Below are 21,435 nucleotides of genomic sequence, written 5' to 3'. Positions count from 1 at the left end.
AGTTGTTTTGGAAAAAAGGATTGTAATAAAATGTTGTAACTGAATCCTGAAACAATTTTTGTATTATTTTTTATGCGATAATATTGTGAAGAATGAGAAATTTCTCCTTTTAAAATAAACAAATTATTTTGAGAGACTTAATGAGCTCAGTCTCTCTGAAAGGTATAAGATGGATTTTGTATGTACATCACATAATCAGAGAGATGACTGTTTTCTGAGGATTCTCAATAGCAGACTTAACATTTCTGGTGAATAACCATTTCAGAGAGTTATTAAACACTCAGTTTACTTCTCATTGCTGAGTTAGAAGTGTAGGATTGTTTGGTTTGGTGAGTATTTAAGGTAAAAGCTGTTGTGCGAAAGCTTCAGGATCTTCAGGTGTGTGTGTATGTGTCTGCTGCAACATAGATATGCTCTGTGACTTCTGTTGGTAAGCTCAAACACAATGACCGAGGCAATTTAAAGAAAGGAGGCTTATGGTGTTTAGAGCTATAAGAATCCATCATGGTAGGAAATCTTGGCAGCAGATGACAGTCATAGTGCAGGAATAGCTAAGAGCTCAGACCCAGACCTTTAACTGGGAATGGCATGCATGGCTTTTAAAACTCCATTAAAAATGCCTCTGTGACATACTTCCTCTAGAAGAGCTGTACCTCCTAAGCCCTGCCCAAAATAGACTACCAACTAGAAACCAAGTACTCAGATGACTGAGACAGTGGGGGCATTTCATTAACATTACTAGTTACTCACTTTAGCCGTGTTCTCTAGATTTCCACTGTATTCTGTTAATTAAACGAGAAAGAAATTTCAAGCTATAACAAAGTATATGTGCATGTATAATATAGACATATATATGGTGTGTGTTGAGACCAGCCAGAGAACAAGCTTTTCAGGAGCTTGTCTTTAGAGCCATGTTTTTTGTTTTTTTGTTTTTTGGTTTTTTGGTTTTTTTTTTTTTTTGGCCTGGAGCTTTCCAAGTGGGCTAGACTGGCCAGCCAGTGAGCTCTAAGAATGTACTTGTCTTTGCCTCCTCAGCTACAACTGTGTGCCACTACACTCTTCTGTTTGGTTGGTTTGCTGTTTTTCATCATGGGTTCTGGAGATTGAATTTGGATCCTCATGCTTGAGCAGTAAACACTTCAGGGTTTGCTGCCCTAAAATTAATTCATTGCATATCTCTGGGGTATAGTTTGTTCAGGTGAGGGACTTCATGATATTTGTTGTATTGATCAAATCTCTTCTTAACTTTGTGAATATCAGCACATCACTTTCTGCTAATCAAAGTCACTATTCTCAATGATTACTAGAAGTAACATTTCTTTTAGTCAACTTTATAATGTCAGAGGTAGTTCCTTACATTCATTAAGATGTCATGTTACTACTCTTCCTTTCTCTCCCTCCTCCCTCCTCCTTCTTCCTCCTGCTCTCTCTCTCCCTCTCTCCCTTCCTTCCTTCCTTCCTTCCTTCCTTCCTTCCTTCCTCCTTCCCCCCCCTCTCCCTCTTTCCCTCTCTCCCTCCCTCCTTCCCTCCCTCCCTCCCTCCCTTCCTTCCTTCCCCCTTTCTCCCTCTTTCCCTTCCTTCCTTCCCCTCCCCCTCCCTCCCTCCCTCCCTTCTTCCCTCCCTCCTTCCCTCCCTCCCTCCCTCCCTCCCTCCCTCCCTCCCTCCCTTCCTCCCTCTCTTCTTTCCTTTCTTCCTTCCTTCCTTTCCTTTTTCTTTTTCCTTTCTCTTTTTGGTAACAGGGAAAGCAGAGCATTTGTACTTAGAAATTTGGTTCTAAGTTCTATGTGAACTAGACCAGATTCTGAAACTAGTCCAAAGAAGCCACATGCTTATCCAGTTTCGGCTGTAATTTCAGCAGTGTCAGTGAGATGATTAAATCACTCAGAGGACTAATTTTCCATGCCAATTAAAGGAGTGTTTATCTTTGTCAAGAATTAGTTTGTGTATGTTAATCATGAGCAAAGTTATTTATTTCATCTTTTCTTGTTTATTTTCTATGCAGTGTTATAGTATCTTTGGAACAACACAATTATTTGCTAAAAGAGTTGCTAAACAGTCTTACCTCCCCCACCCATGTATGTCCTTAAATTTTTATTAATATATTACCAGGCTAAATTCCACATAATAGTTTCTGAGAATATACTTAAGTATTTGAAACACTATTAGAGGACTAGTAAAAGAGAGCAATTGTTATCTTTTTAATAGAGATATTTGTAAAATTATTTGTAAAATGCTATTTTATATAAAATTTAGTATTAACTTTTAGCCTATTGATTATTCTCTACTATTTAGAATCAGTTTATTCGTTGCTTGTTTGTATATTTTGTCAATGTTAGATATAAATATATTCATCATGAGTTTTTTAATTAATAGGAACCAAATAAGACATTCATCTGTTGCATTTGTTTTTTAATTCAAAATTATATCAAAACATTTTTTTACTTTATTTTGAGATAACTTCAAATTAAAAAAAAAAAGCCTTTTAAGAATATTAAAAGTAACAATTCCTGCCAAGTCCCTTAGCCAGTTCATCAGGTACTTTTTGTTCCATTTTTTTTAATCCTTTCCATTTACCTGTTTATTTTGTCTGATGCCATCTGAAAATAGCTGAGGTGGATGTTCAGTCTTTAAACTTTTTTAACTCTGGCACTCTCAGAGTGTCATTATTACATCTATCTACTGTTTTTATTAATTTGGCTTGGACAATACACTGATTTCTCTTTGAAGTTCATTTATAGAAAGATATTTAAAAATACTGCTTGACTATCCAGTTTTTAAATAATGTATTTACTAGTTTAGTATTCCTTGAGTATTTTTCTTTATAATTTTGTGTGTGTGTGTGTGTGTGTGTGTGTGCGCGCGCGCGTGTGATTCACTTTACATTTGATCACTGTTCCCCTTCTGGTTTCCCTTGTATCTGAATAGAGTTGAATATTTTTAAAAACATACATAACTTACTGCTACATTTTTGTTTTATTTTTCCAGTGTGCACTATTAAAAGCAGGCAAGGGGTGCAGAGACACAGAGATCTTCCTTGTATTTGGGCTAGTATTGTAACACTGGGGGACACAAAACAGGAGAGCCGCCTGGACCACTTTCTCCGGGTGCTATGTTTCCTAAGTTTGGACTAGTTGTCTTTAGTTAGGACTACATCCTTCACATGCCTCCATTGTTCCTCCACTCTTCTTGAATGGAGCATGCCCACTGTGTCAGAGCTTCTCTGATGTATGTCCTCTTTTATATGTGAGCGCCATCTTTCTGGACGTAGTTTGTTGCACACATTCAGAGCAGATGGCCTTTCTGAAGATACTGTTCTGTTGGAAATTTCAGCTTGAAATACTCATTATGACAAGTGCCTAAGTACTTCTACCAATTGTATGCATTACATAAATACTTATTTATATAACTTATGTATCATAGTTATATAAATTATATTATATACATTATATACACAGATATGTTTAATTCATAGGAAACATTTTGAGACAGAGTCTCACTGTATAGCCCAGACTATTTTTGAACTTACCCATCCTCAGTTTCCTGAGTACTGGGATTACAGATGTGTGCCATCATATTCCCAAATTGAATTTATTTATCTTCTGGTAAGTGTTTTCAAATCTTTTGCTTATTTAAAATCATTTTGCTATTAAGTTGCATTAAGTTTTTTATATAAGCTACAAACACACGCACACACACACATATTGGAATTTTTTTTTCTGGGATACTTCTCTGGATGAGTGGAGGCTTTTAATTTTGTTGAAGTAAAAGAAAAAAAAATTTTTTTTAAAAAGTATGGTTACTCTTTGTTTAATTAAAAACTGTTCAACCTGCACTTCCAGCCAATGTTGATAGATTTTTATGGCATCATCTTTGTATTTTATAATTTTAGTTTCATGTCTGAGTCCATAACCCATTTGAAGTGACTTTTGTAAGGTATGGGGTCATAGTTAAAAGCTTTCTTTACTTTTCTGTATGCATATTGCGTTGTTTACACACTGTTTGGTAAAGTATCTATTTTCTCCTTTGATATGCTTTGGACACTTTATTAGAAGTCAAGTGAATATGCACAAGCCTTTTCACTTCTGGGATTTACTATATTTCACTACCCATTAGCCCACCTTAATTGCAATAACATATTCATCTTCATTAATGTAGACCTGTAATATGCCTTGAGTTTATGTACCTTTTTTTATTTTAAAATTGTTTTCACTATTCCTTGACTATCTTTAGAAATTTTTTAGTTATTTTGCCAAAATATATAAACTTGCAAGAATTTATAGATATTTGGGTAGTTGGTGTTTTAATAGCATCCATCCTTATGATCCATGAATGTGGTGTAGATCTTCACTTATTTCAGTTTTTATTATCCCGGTTTGTAGGTTTTTTTTTTCTTTTTTTGTATAAGTTCTTGTACATTTCATTGCTCATAGTGATATTTTCAATTAAAACATTTTTATTTATTTTTTTTTTTTTTGAGGCAAAGACTTATTCATAGCAACCTATCCTAGAAGTCACCACCAAGGGTGACCTTGAACTTCTGATCATCTTGCTGTATCTCCCAAGTTCTGAACTTACAGACAGGGGCCACCACCCTCAGCTATGTGGTGTTGAGGATCCAACCCAAGTCTTCATGCAAGCTAGGCAAACATTCGAACTGAGCTACATCTGTAGCGTGCAAACAGAATTTGAAAAACATTTTTCTGTTTTTTTCTAGAGTATTTTTAATAGCTAAATTTATAAAGATTTATTTATTTTAATTATATGTACATATGTACATGTGAGTACAGGTACCCACAGAGTGTAGAGACATCAAATCAAATCATCCCGGAGCTGGAATTACAGCTGGTTGTGAGCTGTTCAACATGGTACTTGAAGCCAAACTTGGGTCCTCTACAAGAACAGTATGTGCTCTTATCTGCTGAACCACTTCTTTAGCCCTACACAACTGATTTTTATATATAAATGTGAATCCTAATATAGCTAAATTCAATTGTTAGTGCTGACTTTATTTAGTTCAGATGATCTTTGTACTTTTTCTATTTGTGATCTCTTTACTGAGGTGATTGTAGGTGCATAAAGTTGATATACAAACAATTACTGATAATAAAGCATAGATAGCTTTTGGTATCGTCTTTTGATATAGAATTTTGCCAGTTATTAAGGATAAATGCAGACTAGCATGTTAATGAAATGGATGTGTTTGTAAATATTTACATAAGGGATTCAGTCTTGGCAAACTACTTGATACTGTAGGATGTAGAGTATCATCAGCATTTTCAGAGATGATTGATACTTTAACTTTGAATTGAAATGGCTGACTATGAAGGAGGGGAGGTAGAAGTCAGGATCTGATAAGTTTGAAACACTCTCTAAGGATTTGTGAACTGTAGGTATCCTATACAGGCTTTTAAAAGCAAGGATGAAATTGATTAGATGCTTATTTTTGAGAACTAACAGCTAATTGCTGAGAGTAGAGAACTAGGGAATTAGAGCACAGTGTAGAGTGCAGTGTAGAGCACAGTGTAGAATGCAGTGTACAGTATAGACTACAGTGTAGAGCACCGTTTATAGTGTGGAATAGTGTACAGTACAGTGTTGAGTACATTGTTGAGACTGTGGAGCTCAGTGTAGAGTGCAGTGTAGAGTGCAGTGTAGAGTGCAGTGTGGAGCGCAGTGTGGAGCGCAGTGTAGAGCACAGTATAGAGCACAGTGTAGAGCACAGTGTAGAGCACAGTGTAGAGCACAGTGTAGAGTACAGTGTGGAGTGCAGTGTGGAGTACAGTGTAGAGCACAGTGTAGAGTACAGTGTGGAGTGCAGTGTGGAGTACAGTGTAGAGCACAGTGTAGAGTACAGTGTAGAGCGCAGTGTGGAGTGCAGTGTAGAGCGCAGTGTGGAGTGCAGTGTACAGTGTAGAGCACAGTGTGGAGTGCAGTGTGGAGCGCAGTGTGGAGCACAGTGTGGAGCGCAGTGTGGAGTTCAGTGTACAGTGTAGAGCACAGTGTGGAGTGCAGTGTGGAGCGCAGTGTGGAGCACAGTGTGGAGTACAGTGTGGAGTGCAGTATGGAGTACAGTGTAGACTACAGTGTGGAGTGCAGTGTAGAGTATAGTGTGGAGTGCAGTATGTTGTTCTGTCCTGACTTCCCTGTGTGTGTTCTTATCCATGCTGTCACTTCTTAGCAGGAAGCAAATATGAATTTCTGCCTTTAACTCTATGTTATAGGTGTTCAAGAAGCATCTATAATTTATACATTTGTACTATGAGTTAGTTGTATGTATATGTATGTACTATATGATAAAAATATAAACTAGACTATAATTCCTATGCTTGCAGGAATAGAAATTATTTTATTACAACTATAGTGTATTTCTTAGAAAACTTGGAGAGTTGAACAATAAGGTGATCTCACGTGGTATTTGTGATTCAGTTGTTTAGGTCTAGAGCTGTACAGTGACAATATGATAAAAACATTTGGAACCCAGGACTTACCTTTTTGCTTCTTTAAAATATTTAAAATATTTCTCACAGTGCTAACAAGTGTCCATTATAAACTTCATCTTTGGTAAATGTTGATGGATACAATGAATGACCAAACCAGTCAAAACTCCAGAACTGTAGTGAATGAATACTTTTCATGTGTTGGCACCAAATGTCAAACGTTCCTCGGCTATAATTGCTTTTATCTCAATTGGCACCAATCCTTTCTTTTAACAGATTACTTCTATAACTGGACCACGAGTTTGCTGTACAAAGTACAATGTCTCGAATCCGGCAGCCCCCACTTGTGACAGGCATCTCTCCAAATGAAGGGATACCTTGGACTAAAGTCACAATTAGAGGAGAGAACCTGGGTACTGGTCCCACTGATCTTATAGGTAAGGGTAAGGCCTCTGATACACTGTGACAAGCTGGGTTTTATTATTGAAGTAGGGTACATAGTTTTGAAGTAGTGATCTCTATAAAATTAGCTGAATAAAAGGGGATTATTTTCTATTTTTTTTTTATGAAGCTCATTATCAAATTAGATCTTTCTACACAAATTCTTTAGAAAATTTGTCATGGCTAAGGTTTACTTCTGTCTCTTCAGCTTGGAGACTCCTGCTTATTTTGCTATGATAAAACCTTAATACTATTTTTAAAAATAGAAATGAATGTTGGGTAGTTGGTCTAGCATGCACATTTAAAATGTGACTTTATAATAGATTAAATGAACTACAAATGGGGTTGTAAAGGTGAATTCCTAGGACATGCTATTAGATATTGTTCTAATCTTTCACGAGTTTATTCTAGACTTGACATTCTTGCAACTAGTTTCATAATTGACAGACCAATGCTGAGTTCTAGAATCTGTGCTGGAAATTCCTTCTCTGTTTAACTTCTGGCTTTTTTTTTTTTTTAATGTTGTTTGCTTGTTTGTTTTTTGACCTGGTTTTGAGCATCCAGAAAATGTTTTCTTTTTAGAAGAATCAAATTGAAGTTTAGCACTGTAGTTAATAATTGAGGTTTGTGCTTCACAGATAATCATTTTTGCTAGGGTTACCTACTTATATTATGTGTAATTTTCTGTTTTTATCCCTCGCTATAGTTTTTGTAAACATCTCTAAATTTATTCTTACAAAGATAGCTTGAGAAGAGGATGACCTTGAATGTCTGACCCTTTTGCCTCTTCCTACCAATTGCTGGGATTGTAGCCAGGCACAACTGTCTTGATGTATGCTGTACTGGGGACCAGGGCTAGGGCTTTGTGTGTGCTCGGCAAGCATTCTACCTGAGAAGCTACATTCCAGCTCAAGACTGTCATGTCTCATCCAGTGTTTTGACTTTGCACTTAGTTCTGTTTCTTTACCGGTGCTGGAAACGGTCCTTGGGATGCATGGAAGCGTACCACATAGATGGAATTCAGTTACAAAGCTATAACCTATATAGTGTCAAAATACAACAATCAGCAGTCTCTGTACATTTTGATTTTTATTTGACCCAGTGTATATTACTTTCATAACCTGGCGAGTTTAGCTTTCAACCTGCCGCATCTGTTGCCAAGAGCTCATTTTTAAAAAGAGCAAACTCAATTTGTTAAATATTTTAAGTGTTTTAAACTGAAATATCTTATATTAATCAGCTAGAAACCCTATAAAAAGTACTTTACTTAAAATTCTCTTTCTTTTTAAGAACTGAGGCTAAACCAGGTCTGGTGCTGTACTTGCTGAATACCAGCACTTGGGAGTCAGAGGACGCAGGCTTCTCTGTTGGGTTGAGCCAAGCCTGGCTGACAGAATTCCAGGACGATCAGTACAACAATAGTGAGACTCTGTCAGCAAACAAACAATAGAAGAGAATTTCAGTGCCCCAAAACAATATAATATAAAATGATGTTATTATATTTCATGAAGTTAGATTTGTTAGTTTTTAGTAAGTAAGCAAAAATAAAAAGCTTAAGAAATAAATAGCTCATGAAATCTTATTTTCATTTGTGTTTTCATGTATTTTAGCACCCCGTGTCAATACATGAACTTCTAATAGTAGCAGTGCTTTCAGAAAATAGTTTACATCTTGTCGTCTAAGTGATCTGACTGCCTGCACTTAGCTGTAGTCCTTTGTTCTAATTCTGCTGACAGCTGAGGAAATGAAGAGTGTCTTAGCTATCAGAGAGAAAACCAAATCCCACGGCCTGTGTCAGACACTGTGGACATGTATTCGAGCAGGAAACGTTATTACGTTTGTTTGTTTGTTTTTAATCTGTTGCATACATGCTTTTACTTCCAGGCTTGACAATTTGTGGACATAACTGCCTCCTTACAGCAGAATGGATGTCTGCAAGTAAAATTGTCTGTCGAGTGGGACAAGCCAAAAATGACAAAGGAGACATTATTGTCACAACTAAGTCAGGGGGCAAAGGAACTTCAACTGTCTCTTTTAAGCTACTCAAACCTGAAAAAATAGGTAAGACTCTTAGTGACTTTATCCTAAGGAAAATGTTACTGACCTTTAGATGTTAAAACTGGTAGAATTTGTATAAAACACACTGAGCTCTCATGTCTCATTAGGTGGCATGTGTTCATTTTGACAATACTAAGACGAGTCTGAGAGCCTGTGTTCACAACTGTCTCATGTGGAGCCTGGGGGCTGGCTGGATTCCCTGTGCAGCCATTCCCTTTGAGAGGCAGCTCACCAAGCTGACGGTCAGTGTGACCTGTGATATCGGTCCCCTTGGCGGTTTGGGATGACGGTTTGACTTCTCGATCTTGAACATACGGTGTTACTTTCGTGCTGTTACACAGTTAACATTCTAAGGGAAAAGCTTCTACTTTGGCAGCATTTGTGGTGGGCATATCCTTGTATGGCCAGGTGAAGCTCAGCACTCTAGCTTTTCCTGCTCTGCTTTGTCCCATGGAGTTGTACTTCTCTTTCTTAGGTACTTACCCTGTTCCTTGCTTAGTATTTGGGAAGCACTTAGTCGTCTGAGGAACCAAACTTTGACCTCCAACAGCTGGGTAGCTCCAGCGCCTGTTTCCTGGGATGAAAAGAACGGCACCATTATCTACCGCATAGGGTTGGATAGGTTAGAAGATAACTGTGTAGTGTTAACACTTAAAAGAACACATTATACAAATTATTAATTTTTAAATTATTCCAATGGATACTTAATGTCTCTTAATAAAATACTACTAGGTTCCTCATTGTGATTCAGTAAGATCTTGCAATAATATATAAACATAAAATTTTTGTAAAAGACCATCAATCCTAATTAAATTCAATTAGTATTTCTCTCTATAGTGAAAACATTTTGTTATCCATCTCAGCTTATAGAGGTTTATTCTATATTGCTGGCCTCCATAAATCCTTATATGTACCTTTGAAGTAAAAACAAGTAAGGGATACGGAAAAACTAAAGTTGGCATTAGTATATATATATTAGTATTAGTGTACATTTGTGTACAGAAATATAACACAATTTAAATATATATATGATCTTTAGAAAGTGAACTCTGAAATCAAAGCTTGAGCCTATTTTGCAGCTTTCTGGAAGAGGTTTAAACATTTTCTTAAAATTCATGATTTTATAATATTTGCTTATATAGCACATGAAGACAACTTAGGTCAAAGTGTAATTTTATTTTGAATACCTAATTCATGGTATTTACAATGACTTATAGAAGATGAGGGTCAGATTTAATGACAGCCTCAGAATGTGGAACTTCTGCAGAAGCTTTTACTCAGCCCTTGTTGATGACCACAATGGCTGCTGAAGTCGTCCGTTTGCACAGGGTCCTGTTGCTGTCTGGTGTTCAGACAACCTTCTTCTGGGAGGCCTCATTGTCTGCCACTGCTTGTTTAGCCAGCAGGGCACAGTTGCTCTGAGGTGCTGATTCCTCAGTCCTGCTTTGCTGCAGCCCAGAGTCCCTGCAGTGGCAAAGGCTGTACTGTACTGAGTAGGGCAGTGTAGAAAGAGCTTGGTCCCAGAAAAGAGAATGCTATCTTTAGAATTTATATCTTGTTTGCAGATGTGCACCTAGTCTGTTTTCCCTGAATAATCTGTTATTTTTATTGTGTAATCCATGTATTCTTTAACCAATTTAATAGTTTGGTATTTTATTGGATTTACCAAATTGATACCAATCTAAGATTTTTTTTTTGATCTAATCATGTAAGTCATCGCCAGCATTCAGCATAATGAAGAGAATAAGAAAAAACAAGGACTATGCTAATTTTGCATAACTATTCATGAACTCGTGTTAGTGTTTAGAGAGATAAAGAGAGCTTTCAAAAACAGTTTTGAAACATTTGCATTGTACCTGTAGTAAAATGACTTTCGATTATGGAAGTTAGGAAAAGAACCTTGATGTTAAATACAAGTCATCCGTGTGTGATGGCTTCTCAGCAGTAACATACAAAGAGCTTGCTTTGGAATTAGTGTTTAACCTGAGTCTATTATGACTTGAGATTTTTCAGACATTTTTCTCCAAAGGTTGATATGAGTTCAGAGTATTTTCTTGAATAAAGAGATATTGGAAGTCATATCATTGTATCTTACATTTTGCTTTCCAAATGCTATTATCAGCTTAATTGTTAATATTTAACAATGTACAAATAATTTTATGTTATTCAGAAAATATTTTTTCAGAATGTTTTGTGAGTGGCTTAAAATCACCTCCATTAAATAATGTATAGTGAAATCATAAACCAAGAAGTGTTACTTCTGCCATTTCACAGATTCTCAGTATTTCTTGTAAAGCCACCGGGCATGAGGAGAACTTTAGCTGTAGTGTCTTTACATCTACAAGACACAGTAATGGCGAGTGTGTCTTACTGAGTGCATGTTCCTGTCACTTCCAGGCATTTTAGACCAGTCTGCAGTGTGGGTGGATGAGATGAACTATTATGATATGCGGACTGACAGGAACAAAGGGATCCCCCCCCTGTCTCTCCGTCCTGCGAATCCTCTCGGCATTGAAATTGAGAAGTAAGTACTGTCTGGTTCTTCAATTTCACCGTCTAAGAATTTTCTGTTCTCTAAGTGGAGGGACTCATATTCAGAGATATCCTGGAAAGCACAGGTGAAGGTAACTCACCCACACAGGTCATTCATTAGTACTGTTTATTTTGATTATTAACTTTTTATTTTTATGGTAATATGCATAAAGCTTTACAAATTTTGCTTCAGTAAATAGTTTCATAGATAAAAATCTTTGACAAATTTATTTTAGTTTTTTGGAGGAGTTTAAATTTCATATTTAAAAATGTTTTGAAACTTTAATGACTACTGTCCTTTGGCTTGGGGGTTTGGTTGTAGAATATGATAGGCAAGTGTCCTACTACATGCTGCCCCATTCTGTAGCATACTCCTGATGAATACGAGTGCCAGAACATTTCAATATGTTCAGATAGTATCTGGAATCAGTAGAATTGTCTATTCATTTGCTTCAGTTTCCTAGAAATATTTTAGAATAATTTGATCAAAGGGATTTTTTGTTTTTGATATGTCCTGCCTAAACTCTTACTTAACCCAGCCTTATTTAGCGTTATTTATCAGAATCGGGCCAGTTAGTGATACATTGTTCCATAAGTGAATTTAATGTTTTGTTTTTATATTTCCAAGTATGAACAACTTTTTCATATATCTTAAGTAATTTATTTAATATATTAATTTTATCTAATTTATTTTCTGAATTTAGTAATTCTCATTACAGAATTACGTGATGGGTGTTACCTCATGAACAGCCATAGAAGGTAGCAAGTTAGTTCTATTAATGTCTTAACCAAATCTGCATTTTGGGTTTTCTAAGAATGAAGAACATTTTTTTTTTTCCACTAGCCTTTAAATACTGAACCTTCTTGTCTACACTTGAAGATCATTAATACTTTTGAGTGCAAGCTACATTTTTATTGCTGTGGTATATCTGTTCAAGTGGGGCCCATTTGGGGTAGGAATTATTTGTTGAAAAGCCCTAGAGTATAGCAGCTTTTATTGAGCGTGGGATGTCTAGGTGGCATATTTAAAGCAAGGGACATTCTAAAACTGATTTAAAGGTTTTTGATATCCTGTAAATTAAAATTGGGACAGTCCAAAACAAGAAGGGTAAAGGGCAGGTATGTTTGAATACGCTGTCAAGTAGCTTACACAGGCTTGGCACTTGATTAGAAAACCTGTGACAGGCCTGCATCAAACCCCCTGAAAGCTTCTTTCTGAGGCGTTCTGAAGCACGGGAAGGAGGGGTCATGCTGCCTGCTCTTCCTTTTCAAAGGAAGGAGACCAGTGGGATGCACATGCTCTCTAGGATGAGACAGACCACCTGTTTTAGTCAGGTTTCTCTGCTGTGATCAAACACCATGCCCAAAAGCCAGCCGGGGAGGAGAGCATTTATTTCATTTTACCGCTCTCAGTTCCAGTCCATCACTGGGGAAGTCAGGGCAGGAACCTGAAGGCAGGAGCTGATATAGAGGCCGTGGAGGAGAGCTGCTTACTGGCTTGCTCTGCAGTTTGCTTAGCCTGCTTTCTTACAGCACCTAGGACCTCCAACTGTTGTGTGACAGAACAGTTTTGGAGAGACACAACTCACATGTCTATTCAGTGCCACCCATAGTAGGCAGGGCCCTCACACATCAGTCACTAATTACGAAAATGCTCTACAGACTTGCTCACAGGCCAGTTTTATAAAGGCATTTTTAAATTTGAGAGTCCCTGTTGTCCAGCTTGTGTCAAGTTGACACAAAGCTGACCAGCACAGGGGCCAGTGCTCCTTGTCATAGATGCCACCCTCACTTTCGTTCTGACGGATGTTCTTTCCATAGTTCTTGCTGTCTCATCCTCTTCTTACCTTTGGCCTTGCTGCTGCCAGCCACAGAGCAGTTTGATGCGAACCATCTCTAGTGCCACTGTAGAGTCAGGAAGGCAGGCAGAAAGAATGGCATGACAGAAGGACTCCCTTGCTTCGGAATTCCTTTACATTTCTCTTAAGAGGTAGTGTCCTGTGACTTGGAGCCAAACTCTGGCTATGAATTTGGCATGTAGGGCATACCGCTGACCTCTTGAGGTTTGGCCTGGGTTTCTCAGGCCTCCCATGGGCAGCTGTGAAGGCCGTGCATGAGGACAGCTGAGCACTGCAGCCATGGTGGCTCGTGTGCTTAGTGTTACTTGGCTTCTTTTAATAAATACTGGAATTTCATTCTGTTGCTATGATAAAACACCCTGACCAAAAGCAACTTAGGGAAAAAAGCTATTTTATTAAAATTCTAGGTTACAATATATTATTGTAGGGAGGTCAAGGTAGGAACGGAAAACATCATATCCACAGTCATGTATGAAGTAAGAAGGCTTGGTGCTCAGGACTCAAGCTTACTCTTAAGTAGCCTAGGGCCCAGCCCAGGACATGGTACCACCCACATGCCTAAAGGCCAACCCACCCCATCTAGATAGTTCCTTTTCAGAGCCTTTTCCAAGATAAGTCTAGGTTGTGGGAAGTTGACATTTAAAACCATCACAACTAAGTTTATATAATAATAAATTGTGTTGAAATTAAATATTATTTAGTCAACTATGTTTTTCCCCTTCCTTGTCTTCCTCTACTGCTCTCTCCTACCTAAGAAAGCTACCTAGATTTTCCTGAATTCTATTACAGGATGAATTGTTTATCCTTTTCTTATACCCAATGCTCTATACTGAGTTGCACCCTTGCCCAGGAACAGAAAGTCAAGGTATCAGACATTAGTGAGAGGCTGTTTTCCTAACACACTTAATATTTTTTAGTAAAACCCTTTTGTTCCTGTAATAATGTTACATTCAGATTAGAATCCTTACTGCCTTTTGTTTTACTAATGTGCTGTATGAATTTCATAAATCATTTAAAAAATTAAATCAATGGGTGAAGAACACAGAGATTTTAATATTATACGCTAGTAGAAAAGTAGAAATTTACAAGGTCAGAAGAAGTATAAATTCATATCATAAAATAATCACTGTGGTCCTGGTGACTTTTCAGACTAGTGGGAGCCTTTGGAAGGTGAGTCAGCACTCAGCAATTGCCCTGAGTGTGAGATTCACTGCAGCAGAAGTGTGTGGAGCCCTGTGGTGCTGTGCCTGGGTTCTTTGACTATGGAAAAGCAAGTGAGAATAACATAATATAGGCTTCTTGATGCTTTTGGTGTGAGTCAGGTTTTAATATATTTTATTGGTGGACTCAGCGTGCATGCCGTCATCTTTCAGCCCCACAAGTTTTTAACAACTGGCATTTATTGGTGCCTTTGACTGTTAAAGTCCTTCATGTTCCTAAATTTTTAACTGATGTTTTTGCACACATGGTGCCATGGTACTTATAAAAACGTTACTAATTGCTCTGAAAAGGTAACTTTGCTTTAACTGAGACTAGGCTGCGCTTGTAAAAGGTCTGTGTTTCTGATTTACTGTGTTGAGTGTCACAAATACATATGTTCTTGCCTGGTTCCAGTTATAATGGATACAAACTATTTAAGCTGTAAAAGAAGATAAAAATAGGGTCATATTAAGTGAAAGTCCTCACTAGATTTTGTTTCTTGAAAGTCCTGTTCGCCTAAGAAGAGTGTTTATCAAGGAAGTCTTGGCAGTGTACTGGTATGAAGTGAGGGCAGAGAAATGGAGCTTGGCTCCTGCTTCCAATCACTTCCTACTTTTTGAGTGAGCTGTTACTGAGGGTTGGTGTCTTGAGTTTTCAGTTGGTGCATAGATATTATCTGTCTTATCTCTACATGGATTCTGGGCAGTGTGCATCTGGCTCTAGACTTATTGAGTCACATTTCTAACAGAAAGAAACAGTGACCAGTTTTCCCAGTAAATTTAGAAATCTGCCTTTACAAAAAAGACAGGGTAACAGCAGGGTCATTCCGAAGATCATAGAAGTGTCTTGCATTTAATTTAGCATTTTGTAAAATGTCGATTTGTGAGCTATGGTACAGTGCCTAAGTCCAGAAACTATGCCATATTTTAAAATAAAAAAATTCCCCTAATATTTAATGTAACATTGTAAATTATGTTGTTGAAATTTAAAGCTGAAAGAAATAAGTATGGCTCATGCCTTCAAAGAACAGCATCAGTTCCTTAACAGTCAGCAGCCCTCCTCTCCAGTGCTGCACCAAGGAGGCATGCAAGCACACAGTCTACTCAGGCACCCTTTCTAGAAGGATCAAGTCTGAGTTTACATTGCCATCTAACGGAAACATTTGAAGGGCAGCAAGTATGATTAGTGACTAAATTGCTTTGGTTCCTTCATGAGAGTATCTCGTGAGTTTTCATTTCTCCCTCCCGGTTAGTTGGGGAAGGTGCAGGTGGAGTCTGAACACTCATGTTGTTCTCTCACATAATTAAGCTGTTGTGATTCTCAGGAGTAAATGGAACTAGGAGAGCTTAGCTGCTTTCCCACGCAGTGCATACAGGCGGAAGATTTGGGGCTGCTCTTGGGGCACCTCATCTCTGCCCACCCCGGGGGTTCTGGCATGAGTCAGCTGCACTTTGCAGCCTTGCTTCTATTTCACATTTTCTGGATACACAGGTCAAAGATCAGTCTATTTTAGCTCATTTCTAAGGCTGGAATATTAAGTCAAGATACCTTCAGCTATAGATCACAGGAATGCCAATTCATTTGTCTTAAACAAAGGGACCTTTTTTTTTTCACAATGTACAAAATTCAGAGGCGACACACCTAGAATCATGTCACTGAGGTGTGTGGACCTCGGGTTTGTGCTTCTGATAAACCAGTTTCCTTCATAATTACAGAAGTTTTTCACAATTTCTGCTGCTGAAACTTGGCATAATGATGTCCAGAGGTAAAAGAATGGCTAATTTTCTGAGTTCTCCTAGAATGTGAGACCTTTTCCAGGAAGATTGCCATTAGCCTTTCTCAGACATCACTGATTAGAATGGTGTCACTGAGGGTAAGAGGAGAAAGCGGCACGTTTTTCTTGTCATTGCCCCCAGAGCAGATGTTAGTGCTGTGTGAAGTGTCCCAGTGTGCTGTTCCCTCTCATTTCATCCTGTCCTAGCCCTGGACCTGGAGTTTTAGAGCAAACATGCCAGAACCTGTAACCAGCAGGTAGCCTCAGCTACCAACACCAGCAAGTAACTCTTTAAAGTTAACAGCTTCGGAAGCCACCAGAATGTCATATGTGGCTGTCGTAAAGAGCCCATTTCATCCCTCACATGCTTTATACTTGTCTTGATCCCTGTTTCTTTCCTTGGCCATGCGCTTGGAATCTGTGTTGAAAATTTCTTTTAATAAGCCCAGCTCTGCCTCATAGTGGCTTCTGGAACTTTCTGTGTTGAATCCAAGGACCAGTGTTATCTGGGTTTAGGTTTTTTATAATGTAAGGGAGCCCCCTAGGCTGCTGCAGGTGACTGTGTCTCAGTTCCTGTTGCTTCTGACATGACCACATTAGGAAGGACAGATAAGACATTGGTCTCAAGTCCATTTTCAGATGACTAGCATGCACTTAAGGATTAAAAGAAGGCAGGACTGGGGTAATGGGCAGTATGTGTGCATGATTTATTAGGCCTTGCCAAGGTGTGCTCTCAGTGGTCACTCTCTCAGTTTAGGTTCTGCAAGTTTGTTGAAGAAGTTTTTGTTCTGTGTGGTGGTTTGAATAGGAATGGCCCCATTGACTCATGGGTTTGAATGCTTGGTCTATATATGGGGAGTGGCACTAATAGGAGCCGTGGCCTTGTTGAAGGAATAATGTCACTGTGGAGGCCGGCTTGGAGATCTTACGTTCAAACTAGGCCTTGTGTGGCAGTCTCCTGCTGCCGCCTATGGATCAAGATGTAGGACTCTCCTCTCCGCTCCTTCTCCAGCACCATGTCTGCTTGTGTGCTGCCATGCTTCCCTCCATGATCATAGTGGACTAAGCCTACAGCCCCAAGTAAATGTTTTCCTCGTAACAGTTGCAGTGGTCTAGTGCTCTTCACAGCAATAAAAACCTAAGTCATCCTGTGGGTGAGCCATTTGGTTCTTATAAGGTGACACCCTTTTTATCAGTATGCAGCCTTGCTCTTATGGAAAACTGTACTTGTCTGGGGTGGTCTGTCCAAGGTAACTAAAAATTTAGGGTAAAGACTCAGACTTGTTGGCCTTACCTTGTATGCCCAAGTAAGGAGTCAATGCAAAACCAGTTTTTAAGGGCCTGTAGTAATAGCCTACAGTGTGATATAGTAACTAACAGGAAGGATAAAAAGCCTGTCACCACCTACCCCTTTGTAACGGTCAGCCCATGGACTATTGATTATGGCTATGAAAGGCAGCAAAACTATTCCCCTGAGGTGAAGATGAAGCATTGGCCACGGTCGGCTCCTTGGAATGTGGGAGCCGTGTAGGCACGCTTGGGTACTAAGGCTCTAGACACACACTTGAATGCAGTGTTTCCTTTAGTCTAGGGGATTTTCTCACTGAAGAAGACATGAAGCTGTCAGTCTGTAAAGGGCGTTCTGTGCACACCGCATATCAGGATTGGGGAATAAAGTACACATAAATATGACTTGTACCAGGGGGTAAAATTTGTTTGAGACTCTGAAGCTTTTAGTGTGTGAACTGGAGTTGCAGAAATGAGTCCTGAGAGATGAGCAGGTTTAGTACAGAGAAACTCTTGAATATGGAATCGAGAACTTGGACTTCATCTTACAAACCGGGATGTGTGTCAGCAGCAAAGCCTGTAGGTTGTATGGCTAGGGACAGGGTCTGGTCAGGACAGACACGGTGTGAACTTTTCCTGGGGAATAACAAACATTTGTTCAACTCAGATGGGACAGTGACAGGGTGAAGAAATTATTCCACCTGCACTGGTTAATCTTACATGTCAAATTGCCACAACAAGGCTTATATGGTAGGAAATCAGTCATAATATAGAAAGTATATTCCATACATATATTCAAATGTGTTCTTGATAGCTTATTGTATGCAAACATGCAGGCTTGTATATTAATTTATTGTGTAGTCCTTGCGAATGCTAGCATCAAAGCAATTGTAATGTATTTTAACTCTTTTTTTCCTCTTTAGATGTAAACTTCCTCAGAAGGACTTAGAAGTGTTATTTCATGGCATGAGTGCGGATTTTACAAGTGAGAATTTTTCAGCAGCCTGGTATCTCATAGAGAATCACTCCACCACCAGGTTAGTGGACGTCAGATCCTGAACACTGAGGGGCTTCAGACAGAGAAGGCTTCTGACCTAAGTCTGGCCTTGCAGATGGTAGCATAGCTGTAGATCTGTGAGGTGACTTATTCCTTATCCTACCTGTAGAGGACTAAGTAGAGGACTGTCTTTATCAGTCACATGAAAATGGTAATTCCGTGCAAAATGTAGAGCACCTGCCTTTGCTGACCTCAGAGCACATTCCCATACTATAAAGATAACATTTGTAACTTTTTGCCAGATTGATTTAAAACAGCAGTATTAGTGAAAACATTTAGATAGTTGATTGTTACTTTAGATGTAAATTCTCTATAAGTTGAGGGAGTTAAAGTATATAGTAACATGATTTATTCACTTACAGAAGTGAATACCATTATTAGGAAACATTAAAAAAAGTTGGTATTTTAGTATATAACTTTTATCTGATAATGTTTTATAGAAAGTACTGTTTTTAAGAGTCAGTTTATAATTGCAGAAGATAGCTTTATTTTTCATTATGGACACAATTTTTTTTTTGTTATAACTCAGAATTGATGTGTTTTGTGTATGGAGTTACTATGGTACTTAGAGCAGTATTTCAGACTATATTAACAGATTTTTGTCAGATTAAGTGGAAATAAAATTTCAAAAATACCTTTTCTCCCTCAGCTTTTGGTAGAGATACAATGGTATGGTCTTATTTTTTTGTTGCTTTATTGCAAAATTTTAAGCTAGCATACACAGTAGTAGGTTTTATCATGGGGCTTCACACATGCTTCTCGATTGTTGTTTAAATTGTGAGTCACCCACAGGTCTTGTGTCACTGTCATTAAGGACAGGATTGTGTATTGAGTGGTAAGATGAGCGGCACTTCCATGAGGGCGAGGGAAGTGTGCTTTTGAACTACTTCACCTTAGCTAGGATCCTAGAAGGTAGTGAGAACTTCTGTCTGCCAAGTCATGTGTATTATATCTGTACTTACTTCTTAGCGGCCTGGCATGTGTGGGATTAGCATCTGCAGATAAAAGACCAGTTTCATATTTGTCAGCCATCACATAAACAGAAGGTTTAAATCTAGATAATAATGTAAAGGTTTTGTCTTTATATAGTTACTGAGTTAATGTCTATGCTTCCCAGGAGCTTTAGCACGTCTAGTGATGTACATGGAATGCATTATCTTGTCAGGGGTCTCAGCTGATTTCTTTTCACTTGTTTCAGTTTTGAGCAGCTCAAGATGGCGGTCACCAACCTCAAAAGGCAGGCCAACAAGAAGAGTGAGGGCAGTCTGGCGTACGTGAAGGGCGGCCTCAGTACCTTCTTTGAAGCTCAAGATGCTCTCTCAGGTAAGGCAACCCTGAGAGCCATCTGCTGGGGCTTCCACTGTGGAAACCTGACACTGTGCTCCCTCATGTTTATGGGGTGTGACATTTGGTCTGTATTTATAAAGGTAGAGGTTTAAACCGTACCATAAATATTTGTTGCAGACTAGGCTGGAATCTCTTTGAAGGCCTAGTACTGTAAATATTTGTCTCTAAGGCTCTGCTGACCCATCTTACATGTGAAACAGGAGACGCCTATACCTCTCTATGATGCTCAGTCTTTGGGGCTGATAAGAAATTGAATCCCAATGGACAACGTTCTAGAATTCTTAAAGTTACTTTACAGATATCACATTTTACTCATGTGCCTAATTCTAAAAATGTTCCCTATTATGTGTTTTATTTAGAAAGGGCTAATGAAAATGTGGCATTGTTTTTAGCCATTACTCCAGAGGACCCCAACATACATAGTCACAACTGCTCACTCTGACATCTCATTAAAAGAAAGGAAAATTGTGTTATCAGAGCTTTAGATATTGGAGTGAAAGATAACAAACAGGTTTCTTATAAACTGCCTTTAGTTTATGTAGTGAAAATATAACTTTTTATATTAATATGTATAAATGTACAATAATAAAATTTACCACAATTATTACTTTTAAAAATTAAAGTTCCTATAACTAAGTACTTGTATGACATTCATTTGTTTGTTTGTTTAGAGAGAGAAAGTGTGTGTGTATGTGTGTGTATGTGTGTGTGTGTGTGTGGATGTGTGTGTTGGTGTTTGGGTGTGTGTGTTTGTGTGTGTGTGTGTGTTTGGGTGTTTGGGTGTGTGTGTTTGTATGTGTGTGTGTGTTTGTGTTTGTATGTGTGTGTGTGTGTGTTTGTATGTGTGTGTGTGTGGGGGTGTTTGGGTGTTTGTGTGTGTGTGTGTGTGTGCCTGCCATAGCACTTGTATGGAAGTCAGTTCTTTTTTCCATCGTATGGTGCCAATGATGGAACTCAGGCTTGTAGCACTTTTGTCTGCTGAGCCATCCTACCCATCCATAACTATTCATCTTACTTAATTACATATTAGAGGGCCACACCTTCAAAAAGACAGATTTTTAATACTTAATAGGTTCAAATATTTGATATTTAACTCTTATTGTTCTTAAAAACACACACACACACACACAAATTCCTCTTTTCACTAAGTGTGTATCTCATATTTTCCTTTTCTTGTAGGTGGAAGTTAGGACTTTGGTTAGGTGAAATGCATACACTGGGAGGGAATGGAGCAAGGAGAGTCTTCTCTGATGACCCATGGTACCTCATGGTTGCTGATGTGTTGCTGATAAAGCTTTACATTACTAGGATTGTTTCTATGGCAATCAGAGAGACCTGAGCGTGTATGAAGTTTCCTGTTGTAATGTAAATACAGTATTTACCAGACAATTTTGTCTCTTACCTTCCTATGCTTTTTTAATCAGTGAGTTTATTTAATTGTAC

General features: G+C 38.3%; 1 protein-coding gene across 1 annotated transcript in view; it reads left to right on the top strand.

Moving 5' to 3' along the window:
- Positions 1–21,435, top strand: part of EXOC2 (exocyst complex component 2) — a 145,547-nt gene that overhangs the window by 21,049 nt on the left and 103,063 nt on the right. The window contains exons 2-6 of the mRNA XM_080917705.1: positions 6,714–6,874; positions 8,763–8,939; positions 11,334–11,460; positions 18,512–18,625; positions 19,844–19,968. Of these exons, the coding sequence (XP_080773831.1) occupies positions 6,757–6,874; positions 8,763–8,939; positions 11,334–11,460; positions 18,512–18,625; positions 19,844–19,968 (661 nt within the window). The 5' untranslated portion in view covers positions 6,714–6,756. The remainder of the gene's footprint in view (positions 1–6,713; positions 6,875–8,762; positions 8,940–11,333; positions 11,461–18,511; positions 18,626–19,843; positions 19,969–21,435) is intronic.

This window comes from Micromys minutus, assembly GCF_963924665.1.
Source record: "Micromys minutus genome assembly, chromosome: 6".
Classification (NCBI taxonomy): Eukaryota; Metazoa; Chordata; class Mammalia; order Rodentia; family Muridae; genus Micromys; species Micromys minutus.
The sequence above is the reverse complement of the archived record's forward strand: the minus strand, read 5'-3'. Positions and strand labels throughout refer to the sequence as shown.